Source organism: Notolepis coatsorum (genome assembly GCF_963971535.1).
Source record: "Notolepis coatsorum genome assembly, chromosome: 9".
Classification (NCBI taxonomy): domain Eukaryota; kingdom Metazoa; phylum Chordata; class Actinopteri; order Aulopiformes; family Paralepididae; genus Notolepis; species Notolepis coatsorum.
This window is the reverse complement of record NC_140173.1, coordinates 48543307-48559755: the sequence shown is the minus strand read 5'-3', so window position 1 is coordinate 48559755 and position 16449 is coordinate 48543307. Positions and strand designations below refer to the sequence as shown.

The following is a 16449-nucleotide window of genomic DNA, read 5'->3' as shown; positions in this document are numbered from 1 at the left end:
AAGTCGCTTTGGATAAAAGCGTCGGCTAAATGACTAAATGTAATGTAAATGTAGACACTTCTCTATAGACCTAGACTCTTCTCTATTAGGGGTGGGACAATACATCGATCCAGATCGATATATCGATCTATTATCAATAATCAAATAGGATCGACGCAACGTAAAAAGATCGATTCATATTGCGATACTCTTATTTTGAAAATCCCCGCGAGTCATATCCGCCGGCGCCCAGTATTGTGAAACTCCGTGTATACATTACAGCAGTGTTTGCGTCTGCTCTAAAGCACTACAGAGCGTCTATTTTGCGAGCCGATATAAGTCTGTGCAGTTTTTCCGCGCAACGGGTCAAATGCATATAACAGGCGTTGCATCGTCGCCATTCCTTTATGCCAACGTCGCGTTAAATATCTAAATGAACGTCGCGTTGGCTGCTTAAAAGCTAAGCAGCTAACCGTGAGAGAGAACAGGAGAGTGAAGAGGGGACTTGGAAGGAGGAGGGGTGGGGGCTGTGGGGGACTGTGTGTGTGTGTGTGTGTGTGTGTGTGTGTGTGTGTGTCTGTGTGTGTGTTAAAGCTCAATATATAAAAACAAAAGTGAACAGGAGGTCTATTTGTATTAAAAACAATAGATTGTTTTTCATTTAAATGTCTGGAAGAGCTCAAAAATAAATACATCAATTGATATTTCCGTAGCCTTTTTTTAGTTGATCTAAATGTGACTGATTGTGTTAAATGGGCACATAATATCGCCTCATATCGATCGCAGGCACCTGAATTGAATCGTATCGTATCGTATCGTGGCAGACTTTGTGATATCGGCAAATATCGTATCGTTGTCCAAAGAATCGATATCGTATCGTATCGTGATGCAACTGATGATTCCCACCCCTATTCTCTATAGACCTAGACTCTTCTCTATAAGCTATAGACCTAGACTCTTCTCTATAGACCTAGACTCTTCTCTATAGACCTAGACACTTCAGACACTTCTCTATAGACCTAGACTCTTCTCTATAGACCTAGACACTTCTCTATAAGCTATAGACCTAGACTCTTCTCTATAGGCTATAGACCTAGACTCTTCTCTATAGACCTAGACTCTTCTCTATAGACCTACTCTTCTCTATAGACCTACCTAGACTCTTCTCTATAGACTTAGACTCTTCTCTATAGACCTACCTAGACTCTTCTCTATAGACTTAGACTCTTCTCTATAGGCTATAGACCTAGACTCTTCTCTATAGACCTAGACTCTTCTCTATAGACCTACAGGTCTAGACTATTCTCTATAGACTTATACTCTTCTCTATAGGCTATAGACCTAGACTCTTCTCTATAGACTTAGACTCTTCTCTATAGACCTGCCTAGACTCTTCTCTATAGACTTAGACTCTTCTCTATAGGCTATAGACCTAGACTCTTCTCTATAGACCTAGCTAGACTCTTCTCTATAGGCTATAGACCTAGACTCTTCTCTATAGACTTAGACTCTTCTCTATAGGCTATAGACCTAGACTCTTCTCTATAGACCTAGACTCTTCTCTATAGACCTACCTAGACTCTTCTCTATAGACTTAGACTCTTCTCTATAGGCTATAGACCTAGACTCTTCTCTATAGACCTAGACTCTTCTCTATAGGCTATAGACCTAGACTCTTCTCTATAGACCTAGACTCTTCTCTATAGGCCTAGACTCTTCTCTATAGGCCTAGACTCTTCTCTATAGGCCTAGACTCTTCTCTATAGGCCTAGACTCTTCTCTATAGGCTATAGACCTAGACTCTTCTATATAGACCTAGACCTAGTCTCTTCTCTATAGACCTAGACTCTTCTCTATAGACCTACCTAGACTCTTCTCTATAGACCTAGACTCTTCTCTATAGGCCTAGACTCTTCTCTATAGGCCTAGACTCTTCTCTATAGGCCTAGACTCTTCTCTATAGGCCTAGACTCTTCTCTATAGGCCTAGACTCTTGCCTAGACTCTTCTCTATAGGCCTAGACTCTTCTCTATAGACCTAGACTCTTCTCTATAGACCTAGACTCTTCTCTATAGACCTAGACTCTTCTCTATAGACCTAGACTCTTCTCTATAGACAGACTCTTCTCTATAGACACTCTTCTCTATAGACCTAGACTCTTCTCTATAGACCTAGACCTCTTCTCTATAGACCTAGACTCTTCTCTATAGACCTAGACTCTTCTCTATAGACCTAGACTCTTCTCTATAGACAGACTCTTCTCTATAGACAGACTCTTCTCTATAGACAGACTCTTCTCTATAGACAGACTCTTCTCTATAGACAGACTCTTCTCTATAGACAGACTCTTCTCTATAGACAGACTCTTCTCTATAGACAGACTCTTCTCTATAGGCCTAGACTCTTCTCTATAGTCCTAGACTCTTCTCTATAGGCCTACTCTTCTTTATAGTCCTAGACTATTCTCTATAGGCTATAGACCTAGACTATTCTCTATAGACCTAGACTCTTCTCTATAGACCTATAGACCTAGACTCTTCTCTATAGACCTAGACTCTTCTCTATTATTCCTAGACCCTTCTCTATAGACCTAGACTCTTCTCTATAGACTTAGACTCTTCTCTATAGACCTAGACTCTTCTCTATAGACCTAGACTCTTCTCTATAGGCCTAGACTCTTCTCTATAGGCCTAGACTCTTCTCTATAGACCTAGACTCTTCTCTATAGGCCTAGACTCTTCTCTATAGACCTAAACTCTTCTCTATAGTCCTAGACTCTTCTCTATAGGCTATAGACCTAGACTCTTCTCTATAGGCCTAGACTCTTCTCTATAGGCCTAGACTCTTCTCTATAGACATACTCTTCTCTATAGACCTAGACTCTTCTCTATAGGCTATATACCTAGACCCTTCTCTATAGACCTAGACTCTTCTCTATAGTCCTAGACTCTTCTCTATAGGCCTAGACTCTTCTCTATAGACATACTCTTCTCTATAGACCTAGACTCTTCTCTATAGGCTATATACCTAGACCCTTCTCTATAGGCCTAGACTATTCTCTATAGGCCTAGACTCTTCTCTATAGGCCTAGACTCTTCTCTATAGGCCTAGACTCTTCTCTATAGGCCTAGACTCTTCTCTATAGGCCTAGACTCTTCTCTATAGACATACTCTTCTCTATAGACATACTCTTCTCTATAGACCTAGACTCTTCTCTATAGGCTATATACCTAGACCCTTCTCTATAGGCCTAGACTATTCTCTATAGGCCTAGACTCTTCTCTATAGGCCTAGACTCTTCTCTATAGGCTATAGACCTAGACTCTTCTCTATAGGCCTAGACTCTTCTCTATAGACCTAGACTCTTCTCTATAGGCTATAGACCTAGACTCTTCTCTATAGGCCTAGACTCTTCTCTATAGATCTAGACTCTTCTCTATAGGCTATAGTCCTAGACTCTTCTCTATAGACCTAGACCCTTCTCTATAGGCCTAGACTCTTCTCTATAGACCTAGACTCTTCTCTATAGGCTATAGTCCTAGACTCTTCTCTATAGACCTAGACTCTTCTCTATAGGCCTAGACTCTTCTCTATAGGCCTAGACACTTCTCTATAGACCTAGACACTTCTCTATAGGCCTAGACTCTTCTCTACAAACTATAGGCCTAGACTCTTCTTTAAGTTGTTTCATCGCTATATCATTTCTTTCTCATAACATCTTGTGTCGCCGTTGCACTGATTAGGCTGAGCTGTGTGTTCATTTGAGTTGCGTTGTTCCTACTCTTGCATAATTTCTAAACCCTCGTGGCAAAGCCCCCCGTGGGGGACGAGCGGGATCCCAAAACGACCCCGAAACAGAGATCTAAATTGAAACAGTCTCTTTAGCGTGTGGCTGAAAGAGCCTGTGAAAAGACATGAAAAAAGGCCTTCGTCGAGTCTCGATTCCCAGGCCGCGCGCGCCGTCCTGAGGCCCCCCGAGAGCGGGAGCCAGAGCCGGGGCATGTGTGCTTCACGTGCGTGTCAAGGCCAAGATAAACCTCCCTCTGCTAGGAAGGAACCACAATACTCCCTCTCTGCCCGGACCGCTGGGAAACTCCTCACAATCAACAAACACAGGTGTGCGATAATTAGGGGCTGCCTACTCGGATATCAAGACGTACTTTCCTTCCCCTGATGTGTCAGTCGGAAAACACCGCGGACGGGCCACGGGACCGCGAGGGGCGCGGGATCGCTGCGGTGCGGTCGTGTGGATATAATATCTAGACTTTGAGCCTCATTGTGTGTCATTGTGTCTACTCTACGTGAGATTAGGCCAACAGGCTGTGTGGCTGTGTGTGTGTGTGTGTGTGTGTGTGTGTGTGTACGTATCCATTACGGCTCTGCGTTGAATAAAAAGAAAACGCAGAAGCGAGACCCTGGAGGTGCGTCGTCACCTCCCGAGCACCTAAAACAAATACGACCGTCCGCGCTGATTATGACATATCGCGAATGCGCCCCAGCTGATGGGCAAGAGAGGAAGTGTGCTAATGTCTGTGCATGCTGAAGTGTGCTGTTGGCTAATTAACACCAGATCCAGTTCGGTTACGCTATTCTGTTCCTGTTTGGTTAAGTCACTGTACGGTTAAACAAATGCGTACGGGTGTGTGTCAAGAGATCCGCTTTTACAGCCAACACCTCCCGAAGAAAAGTAAGAGTAGAATTAGTACCGACTTGATAATAGGGTGTTAGGCTACTTCCATTCCCATCTCTGGAAATACGTGCAAGTAAGTGGGAATAATAACAAATGTAGCTGCAAGCTGCCTGTACACTGGTGCAAGTCACTTACACTGGTGTTATGATTTGTGAACTGGAGGAAAATAAGAACTAATGAAAAAATGAACTTTATGGGCGTTTCGTGTGGACATTTTATTTGGATGCATGTCTGGCCGTTTATAACAGATCTGCAGACGTTTGGCGTCATTGTAACCGACAGACATTACCGAACGACTTCCGTATTGGAAACAAAGTCACGGAAGCCATGTTTGATGTTCATGTGGTTTTTGATGCATGCGTTTTGCGCCATTTTCACAAACTTGCGCCTGTGTTTTTCAGACGATTCAGCTGGCTTGGACAAAAACTATTTTACCTTAAAGCAGGGTATCTGCAAGTAAAAATTTTAAGAACACGCCAACATTTTGGGAAATTAGCTTACCGTCTTCTCCAGAGAGAGACAAGAAGATGGATACCAGTTTCCTCTGTGCGTTCAGTAGGCTGCATGTTAGCCTAGCTTAGCACAATGAATGGAAGCGGACATGACCGGTTAGCCTTCGGGAGAGGTGTTAGTTGGACAATGCCTAGGCTAACCGGTCATGTCCGCTTCCATTCATTGTGCTAAGCTAGGCTAACATGCAGCCAAATAGCTTTCTACTGAACGCACAGAGAGGAAACTGGTATCTATCTTCTTGTCTCTCTCTGGAGAAGACGGTGAGCTCATTTCCCAAAATGTTGGCGTATTCCTTTAAGACTTTTTTAATACCACTTAGAGCAAAGTTTATTACCAATTTCAAGACCATACTAGTAAAAAAATAGCACATAGCGACACTGAAGTGGCGGCTGCACCAAGCTCCCGGAAGCCCCGCAAAAAACAACCACTTGAATACAAAAACATTTAATTTAGGCCTAATATTATTTAATCTCGTGTGCAAATGAAATTTAAGACCTTTTAATACATTTTAAGGCCTTATATTGAGAATTATGAATTCAATACTTTTAAATATATATTTTATACCCTGTAAACATTATGCTGCAAGTGTGGTTGAAATTGGCGGGAAAAAAAGGTAAAATGGCAGGAAATAGCTCATAGGTCCTTGAGGTAAAATTGTTCCAACATGAGGCAATACACAAGTCTAGCCAGTTTCACATCTCTTACTGTATATGCTTCATGAAATACAGCCATTTGAATTTGTTATATTCAATGTTTGTTATAGGGCGCCCATGAGGATTATTTGTGCCACTGTTTTTGCGGTGGTATGGCTTGGCACAGTACCGGTACCTGTGAATCGATACCGGTACCCAACGGTACCTTTTTTCTGTACTTTAGTCTCAAGAAATTTTATTTACCTACCTCAGTCGTAAAAAAAATCCAAACTTCAAATAACTACAATTTTGACAGTTTTCGGCTTGTCATTGCTCCGACTGCTTTGTTGTTGAATCAAGTCAAATCCTAGGTAAGCATATATTGTGCGTGTGAACGTTGACATGAAAAAAAAGTAAAAAAAAGTAAAAAATAAAAAAAGTTTTTTTTTAATTTTTTTTTCGGTTTCTCACTTGATTCGATACTCGGTAGTACCGACGTGTTTCGGTTCGGTGCCTCAAAAGTACCGAATTCGGTACCCATCCCTACTTGGCACCATCTTCTAACATGCCAAACCACATCAAAATCAAGGCATTTATGGCCGGGTTATTAACCCATTCAGTGCCAACCACAAGATTAGTCGGGTTAACTCGCCATGCGCTGAGTGCCAAGACCTGAGAAAACCAGAGAAAAATCGGGTTTTAAATCGTTATTTCTTTTATTAGCAATATCCATTCATTTTTCATCCATCCAGCCTGACGTTATCATTGGGAATGGGTCTGAGCTCGAAAAGGGCAAATACCGCCGCCTATCGTCTCCCGGATGGTATTGCACATCATTGGATTGGATTGGGTGGGACTGTGCATCAAAAAAAGGTTTTACTTATCGGGCATGCAGCTGAATACTATTGCATTGAGTCCCCCCACTGGGAGAAGCGCCGATTATGTGTTTTAGTGCTATAACGTTGGATCAATAAACGCGATCAATATTTGGAATGGCGATCAGGAATTCGATTAATATTTTTGCAGAACATCTGATGTGAGGTAAGGACTCTATTTTACCAGTCTTGGGTTAATCAGATGTTTTTTTCTCCGCCATCGCATCGTGTGTGTGTGTGTGTGTAACGTTAGAGCTGACCACGGCATTGGATAATCGATTTTTCAGCCTGCTTCTCTAGCGTGCATAAGTACACATATATCATCGATAATCTAGCGTTTATTTGAAAACGATTCATAAATCAGCCGAAAAATCACAACGTGTTTTGTGTATTCCAGTAAAGGGCGATTATCGTGGAATTTCTCTGGAATTACTAGACATCTCCAAAACTATACTCGTATTCAAAATGGTATAAAACGGAAATGTACCAATGAAAAAACAATCCGTTTCGTACATGTTGACTGCAAGCAAGTCATTGATAAGCGAGGGGTGTTTTAGACCCATAGCCATAATTTAAGATATAGTTTAACCGTTCACAAATTTCCCCGTCCTCCCATTGACTTCCTTATTGGCACGCTAGCCCTAATATGGTCAAAGGGGCGTGGCTCTGAATGAGTTAAAGGGACACTATGCACTTTTGGAGGAGGGGGATTAATTTACATTACATACGACAGTGGCTCAGGAGGTAGAGCGGTCGTCTGGTAATCGGAAGGTTCCCGGTTCGATTCCAGCTCCTCCCTGCAGCGTGTCCAAGTGTCCTTGAGCAAGACACTTAACCCCTAACTGCTCCCATTGAGCAGGTTGGCACCTTGCATGGTCGCCTCCGGCGTCGGTATATGAATGTGTGAGTGAATGGGTGAATGTGAGGCATAAGTTGTGAGGTGCTTTGGGTAAAAGCTGTTGTATAAATGCAGTCCATTCCTATTTACATTAACAGAACCAGAAATTAGTTCATAAAATAGTATAATTACTATGTTAATGATTCTATCTTATATAATCATAAAACAAAACAAAAGTAATATGAAGCTCTGTGAAACAAGTGTAGTCTAAACTAAGCCTAGAAGATATTTGTAAATAGAATTGTGGATGCAGCCTTTGTAAGCAACAAAAGTGAAACAGGAACTTTTCAGGTAGCATTTTAGGCTACGTTTAGACGAGCGTTTTGTGAACAGAAACCGCAAAAGTCATCTTGCGGTTTCACTTTTAATTTTACGTTTAGACGAGCGTTTTGGGGTGAAATTCTCCGTGCAGACGACGCTGTAACGACGGAGCCCCGCTGTCACACGATTGGCGCATATGTCACATGACGTGCTGTGAAGACCCGCCCTACTCTGCCTCTGATTCGCAGACTGTGGATGGGGAATGTGATTGCACCAAAGCAGAGTCACTCACAGACAGTGGGTCCACTCACGCCGCGGGACAGATTCTTGTGTATTTAACCCTTTCACTGCCACACGACAGCCGGTTGTGTGATAGTAAAGGGTTAACCTTCTGTCGTGTGGCAGTGAAAGGGTTAAAAGTACTGCCAATGTAGCCTTCAGGTGATCTCCGTTGATAATAGTCAGACATACTTGCTTTGTTTACGTCTCGGCTACTGGCGCATACCTGCTACCTGTGACGTAAGCAGTACGCGCGACCAGAGCCGTGACAACCCTTTCGTCATCGTTTTAACAGATTTATACGGTTTTACAGTTTAGACGAGAGCGCAAAGCTTTTGCGTTTCAAGGAATTCCACCCTGGAAGGTAGTCTCACTTTTTTGCGGTTTCACCCCGTAAAAACGCAGTTTCCGTACGAAAGGCACATCCGAAAAAATATTTTTGCGGATTCACCTGCTAGCGTTTCCGTCTAAACGGGGCCTTAGTTTAAAATATAATATAAAATATAATGCTCCAGGCTCCATTTTCCTCCGAGGGCAGTTTAAGTTATGAAAATATACTATAGATTCTAATTTGTGGTAAATCCAATAATGGTTGTCGAGGAACCAGACTCATCCATAATGGTCGTAGTTGGTTCTCCATGATCAATATAGGTTTTAAAAGCGAAACACCTAGTAACGTAATGGATGAAATGAGCTTTGTCTGAGAGGAGTGCTTCCATCCTGGCCAGCTGGGAGAGGTGGCGAAGGGGATCCCGCTCTCTTGTGGATAGAGCAGGGTGTGGTTTAGGGACATTGGCTCTCTAGGTGTGAGCTATTGTTAGGACAAACAAAGGGATTCCACCACAATGGTGGACTTAAATGGGTCCTTGAAGCTAAATTGTTCATTATGAGGGGAAATAAAGTGCATCAGGTTTCACATCTCTACTGTATGTGGTTCGTGAGATATGGCCGTTTGAAAGTGCGATGTTCAATGTTTGTTGTAGTGCCACATTTTTGTGACATCGCGTATCTTTTGCTGGTCTATTGGCAGGCCATATTGCATTAAAAGGTGACGCATTACAATTACATTACAATTAAATTACCAATCACAATAGGGTTTCGCCCCCTTCTGGGCTTGCACCCTAGTGACCAACAAGACATGTTTAGCCAGCTCCACCACATTCAGCTGCTGTAGGCTAACTGCCTCTGACCATGTGAAACCGTGTCCACTTTATCTCACCACAACGTGGGCTATTTGCAAGTTACATTTCAGTTATCGCACACTTGTCCGATCCCTTTGCGGCCAATAAGTGACGATATGCCCTGGAACAGTTGTACACCGTCATCTGCGACTGAGTGTATGGAACATTAGGCTTCTCAACAAAAAAAACGCCATGTACCGATTTGCATATCTGCTTACCTGCTGTCCACACTGTTCACATAAACATCACTATTGAACCTGGACTACTACATACCCAATGTGTAATACTGTTGTATACACTTGTCACTTTTACTTATTCACACAATCCTCATTGTCATAATGCACCTAGTATCACATTCTATTTATCTCATTCCATCCATCTCATACCACTCGTGCACTGCTGTTGTATACACGCGTCACGTTTACATACAGTACAGAGAGACTCAAAAGGAGCTTCTATCCCCAGGCCATCAGGATGCTCAATGACAATGACACTATGTAACAACCCATCATCTACATGTTATGTATACACTGCACACACATCCACATGCATACACTCACTTTAACAAACACTCACCTTACCACTCACTGTATTCACTTTATATGCATCTATTATTAAAGAGATAACCTCATTTGCCCCCTCTACGCCAAGTTTTGTACCTCTGCATTCTACCTCACTGGTACTCATTTGACTCTGCATTGTATATTGTATATATGTATATTGACTTTACCTTCTTTTTACTTCTTAATTTTTTTACTTACTTTCTCTTTACTGTATGTAGCACACTCTCAGAGGCTCATAAGAAACAAGCATTTCATTATAAAGTATCCGGTATTTTGTTCTGACAAATAAAAACAAACTTGAACTTGAACATCTCATACCACTCGTGCACTACTGTTGTATACACTCGTCACTTTTACATCTCATACCACTCGTGCACTACTGTTGTATACACTAGTCACTTTTACATCTCATCCTACCACTCGTGCACTACTGTTGTATACACTCGTCACTTTTACATCTCATACCACTCGTGCACTACTGTTGTATACACTCGTCACTTTTACATCTCATACCACTAGTGCACTACTGTTGTATACACTCGTCACTTTTACATCTCATCATACCACTCGTGCACTACTGTTGTATACACTAGTCACTTTTACATCTCATCCTACCACTCGTGCACTACTGTTGTATACACTCGTCACTTTTACATCTCATACCACTCGTGCACTACTGTTGTATACACTCGTCACTTTTACATCTCATCATACCACTCGTGCACTACTGTTGTATACACTCGTCACTTTTACATCTCATCATACCACTCGTGCACTACTGTTGTATACAATCGTCACTTTTACATCTCATCATACCACTCGTGCACTACTGTTGTATACACTCGTCACTTTTACATCTCATACCACTCGTGCACTACTGTTGTATACACTCGTCACTTTTACATCTCATCATACCACTCGTGCACTACTGTTGTATACACTCGTCACTTTTACATCTCATACCACTCGTGCACTACTGTTGTATACACTCGTCACTTTTACATCTCATCATACCACTCGTGCACTACTGTTGTATACACTCGTCACTTTTACATCTCATCATACCACTAGTGCACTACTGTTGTATACACTAGTCACTTTTACATCTCATCATACCACTCGTGCACTACTGTTGTATACACTCGTCACTTTTACATCTCATCATACCACTCGTGCACTACTGTTGTATACACTCGTCACTTTTACATCTCATCATACCACTCGTGCACTACTGTTGTATACACTCGTCACTTTTACATCTCATACCACTCGTGCACTACTGTTGTATACACTCGTCACTTTTACATCTCATCATACCACTCGTGCACTACTGTTGTATACACTCGTCACTTTTACATCTCATACCACTCGTGCACTACTGTTGTATACACTCGTCACTTTTACATCTCATCATACCACTCGTGCACTACTGTTGTATACACTCGTCACTTTTACATCTCATCATACCACTAGTGCACTACTGTTGTATACACTAGTCACTTTTACATCTCATCATACCACTCGTGCACTACTGTTGTATACACTCGTCACTTTTACATCTCATCATACCACTCGTGCACTACTGTTGTATGTATACACTAGTCACTTTTACGCACAAACCCTCTTTTTCCATATACGTGCCCGGTGCTCCTACTGCTGATCTGATCTCTTCTCTCGCCCCCAACACATTTAATTATACCGTTGACCTTGCGTTAACAATAACATGCATATGACTGATAAAGAAACTTGACAAGACTATGAATGCATTGTTCAGCGGTGACCTTGCCAGACCAGTTCACCAACTACAGTAAGCTACACTAAAGACTGCATTCATTAGAGAACGACAGTGCCCATCCCCAAAGGTCTGCAACCTGGGCGTTATCCTGGACTCCACCCTTTCCTACCAAGCCCATGTCAGTTCCGTCACCAAATCCGCCTTCTTCCACCTCAGAAACATATCCAGACTCCGACCATCACTTTCAGACTCCACAGCTGAGACCCTCATCTAGAGCCATATGAAATCCGTTTTATTTTTTTCCAAATTCCATTTTATTTTTTTCCAAATTCCGTTTTTTCCGTTTTAATATTTCAGAATTTTGCTTTGTACGCTCATTTTACCATCAGAAATAGTGTCTAATAAGTGGGAATGAATAAATGTCCACAATTTAATAAGATATAACAGTCCATTTAATAGGGCTGTCTTAAATACTTCGAAGCTTCATTCGATGGGCATGGGATTCAAATATGAAAATAAAATTCGATTACAAAAAAAAATAAAAAATTATATATATTTTAGCAAAATCAACTCTGCCTCTCTTTGTTAACTACAACAAGCAATGCTGTTTGTTATTTAAGATGAGGTCGGACTCGGCACTGACAGATTTGTGTTCATTGTGCTGCTTTTATATAAAGCCTCAAATGACGGCTTACAATATTTCATGAAAGCAAAGTGTTTTGTTTGTCTAAGATTTAAAAAGGTTTAAACTTAACAGCACTGACAAAGTTGAACAAAGTGCTGTACAAGTCCCCCCCCCCAAAAAAAAGGAAAAAAAGGAAAAAAAAGGGAAAACATTTTTTAATTTATTTTTATAGTTGATTCCATTTTTATTGCTCAATTCCGCGATTCCGTCCGCGATTCCGTGATCGCGGATTCCATATGGCTCTACCTCATCCATGCCTTTGTAACCTCCCGCCTGGACTACTGCAACGGGGTCCTGTCCGGGGTGCCAAGCAAAACCCTGGACACGCTCCAGTATGTTCACAATTCAGCTGCCAGGGTTCTAACCCGCACCAAACCCTGGCAGCACATCACCCCCACCCTCATCCACCTCCACTGGCTCCCCATCAAATCCTGCATCACCTACAAAACCCTCCTGCTCACCTACAAATCCCTTCACGCTCTGGCACCCCAGTACCTCATTGACCTCCTCCACCCCTACACTCAGTCACGGTCCCTACGATCCACGGACACTGGTCAGCTCTCCATCCCCCGAACCAGACTGCGGACCTTCGGGGACAGAGCTTTCAATGTGGCAGCTCCCACCCTCTGGAACTCCCTCCCCGCAGAACTCTGCACCACCCCAACTCTGGACTCATTAAAAAAACTGCTCAAAACCCACCTCTTCAACTTGGCCTTTAACCCCTAATCTCTCACTTTATATGTATATGTTGTGTCTGTCCACTGTCTGTTACTTTGTTATTCCCCCCCCCTATGTAAAGCGACCTTGGGTCCCTTGAAAGGCGCTATATAAAATGAAGTTATTATTATTAGTGATTCCGCCCGGTTCTCTGTGGAGGTGCACTGCCAGACAAGGGTGGATATAATGAACGAAGTAGCGTAAAATAGCCTGCTATGAGGGCGGCTACGTGGCGTAGTGGGCAAGGCGCTCGCCACGAATGCGGAGATGCTGGGCTCGCCTGTTCGAGTCCAGCGCTCCACATTGCTTTCAGTTTAGCTGGTCGTTCATACTAATACACATTGGCCGTATTAGGGGGTGGGAAACTGATGGGTGGGGATCGGGCGTTGTGGACAGCGACTCCTACAGGTCGGTTGGTGCGCCTGCGCAGTAGAATCAGGAAGTGTCGGGGGCAGCGTGAGCCTCCCACGCGTTACTCCTCGCCACTGAGAGATCGAGCTGCGCAGGTGAAAAGATGCGACTGCTGTTACCTCAAGTACCGGAGGGGACTTGTGCTATGTATGACTTAGTCCACATTGCAGCCGGCTTGTGGGAGGCAAGAAACAGCGTTCGTGACAGGGGAGGGTTGAATTGGATTAAAGAAAATTGGGATGGGAGAAAATATAGAAAATGGGAGAAAAGGTGGATCAAAAAAAATAGCCTGCTATGAACAGGGATGCAACTGTGACACTTTTTCACCGCTGACACCCGAGTGCTAAGCCAACGCGCAGAGTACCGTTATGATAGATTACATAGACAGTACCTTATCCATCACATAGACTGTACCTTAAGACCATTCATTTGGGGTCGCTAGACAAGACATGATTGAAATAGATTGCATTTTTGTACACTCTACACACTAAATTTTCAAGAGTGTAAAAAATGAAGGAGCTTTGCTTAGATTTTTTTCTGACATGTTGCATTATAGCTCTTGGTATGGGATTTTAGTATTGGGGAAAATCTGGATAGCTGAGTATCACTGCATCCCTAACTGTCAACAAACATGTAACACGTGAAGTGGTTGTGTCCGTTTTGGCAATCTATCTGTGGTGCAAACTGCAAAGATGTTTCAAACGACAGGTGCAAAAGTTATTATTATTATCTTTATATAATTGTATAGCTACATTCAGGAGACAGTGACAAAAGACCTGGCCTAATATGGCTGGGCTATACTGCATAACCATAACAAATCATAGGAAGTTCACTCTAGTATTATCCTTTGTTCCTGCATACTTGTGCAAATATCTTCCACTTCCTCCTAAACATTTACAGTGGATGCTTTGTTCCTCTATAATTGGTCAGAAATACTGTATGTATCAGACATGGGTCTACTGCAGCAGGGCAAAACAGTAGCTTTGTTTGTGCTAAAACTCATACTGTATGAAACCATTGGCTTCACAGGTACAATAACACAGTGATTTCTTGTGAAGCAACGCTACTCTCTGCTTGGGCTCACAAGACTTATTTCATGACTGTGTTGTGCAGTTCGGTGTCTCGAGAGGGATGATCGAGGGATGACCGGTAGCATTTTACCTGAATAACTGTCTATTCTGGGAAGGCTGTATAGTTAGAGTAACAGCATTCTTTGACCCTTTCCCATCAGAATATGTGGCTATCATGTGTGTGTGTGTGGGGGGGGGGGGGCACTTACTCAGTTTTTCTTCGCTCCTTGTTGTCGAAGATTTCATTCAGGTTGATGGACCTCTGACCCAAGAACTTGTCCATTCCCACCAACGAGCGGTGCATGACTATGAGACAGAGTTCGTATATTTCTGGGTTGCCCTCCAGAAGCAGCCCGGGCAGCTCGAAGGAGGCTTCCTCTCTCCAGACAGGGTTGAGGGTTTTCTCTGCCACCGACGTGGAGTATTTCTCCTTGCCCAGCTGGATGATGGTGTAAGCATCGTTGGAGGCATTTTTGCCCTTCGCTTGTAACTCTGTGGCCTGGAGGACGGTGGCTTGGACGTGGGTCGGGAACCACTTCTGGGACTGCTCAGCCAGCGACATGGTCGGCTCAGTTCATCTATTCTTAGCCATTCAAATCGATGTGGAGTCAGAGAGTCGTTCACTTTCTATTAAGTGTTACGGTGCAGAATGCAAATACATGATTCACTAGCGGCTGCCCCAGTTGGTGTGTCCCGTCTTGTGTGCTTTTCAGTAGCCAGTCTTCTCAAGCCATGGCAGCTGTCTGACAAACAAGAGCTAACTTAGCTTCATCCTTTCGTCGCGAATCACAGATGTCCAAGCCGATGGTTGGTGAGTCATCTGAATGGACATAATCAGGAGAGAAGAAATGAGAGTTACATGACTATTCCCAGCAGCACCATGACTAATACACACAGTAGCAGTGCTGTCATGCAGCTATGTAGTGCTAACGTTGGCTTACCGGTTTAAGCAACGTGTTATTTCTGCCTTTCTCTTACCGTCTACGAACCACACATTCATAACCGATTCATGACTAAGTCATATGGCTATTTAGTTAGCCATTTCAACAAAAACACACAGCGGTAAGCACTTAATAAGCAGTTAAACACACAACCCTGGATAACGTTAAGCAGTGCTATGGTTTCGAATGGGAAAGACTGTACTACAGGAGCTAACATTAGCTAGCCATGTCAGCAGCTTGTTAGTTAGCTAACAATTAGCTTACACACAAAGCAGCACACACATCGCCACTTACCTCAGTGTCATTTTCACCGATTCTAGAAAGTCGTTCATTCCTTCATCTTATTAAATATCCGTTACACAATAGCCTGTGTATGCGCTTAGATCTGAGCCACAGTGCAGCTAGCTGTTGCTATCCATTTTCGGCCAGCCTCACTTCCGCGTCTGACGTCACATCCCCTAGTATCGGTGAAAGTTGAAGTGCCACCCCCTTTCATTGTGTTATTCTTTCTCCATAATAATAATAATAATAATAATAATAATAATAATAATAATAATAATAATAATAATAATAATAATAATAATAATAATAATAATAATAATAATAATAATAATAATAATAATAATAATAATAATAATAATAACGTGTTCTTTTAAAACACATTCGAATTATTATTTTAGATTATACGTATATTATTATCATTATTATTATTATTATCATACATTTTTTATATTTGTTTGTTATCATTATTATTACTAGTATTGTTATTATTATTATTAAAAAGAAAGAAAGAAAGAAAGAAAGAAAGAAAGAAAGAAAGAAAGAAAGAAAGAAAGAAAGAAAGAAAGAAAGAAAGAAAGAAAGAAAGAAAGAAAGAAAGAAAGAAAGAAAGAAAGAAAAAGAAAATGAAAAAATCCACTGTGGAGTAGATAGTCAGCCTAGAAGTCAGCTCATAATTATTTTATCGAATACACTTTGTGAGTGAGTGAGTGTGTGTGTGTGTGTGTGTGTGTGTGTGT

At 42.2% G+C, this 16449-nt stretch overlaps 1 protein-coding gene across 1 annotated transcript in view; it reads right to left on the bottom strand.

The window, feature by feature from the left end:
- rab11fip2 (RAB11 family interacting protein 2 (class I)) overlaps nucleotides 1-15841 on the bottom strand; it is a 52324-nt gene extending 36483 nt beyond the window's left edge. Inside the window, exons 1-2 of the mRNA XM_084321331.1 lie at nucleotides 15725-15841; nucleotides 14699-15309 (exon numbers count right to left, since the gene is read on the bottom strand). Coding sequence (XP_084177457.1) covers nucleotides 14699-15051 — 353 coding nt within the window. The 5' untranslated portion in view covers nucleotides 15052-15309; nucleotides 15725-15841. The remainder of the gene's footprint in view (nucleotides 1-14698; nucleotides 15310-15724) is intronic.
- Nucleotides 15842-16449: the final 608 nt, after the last annotated feature.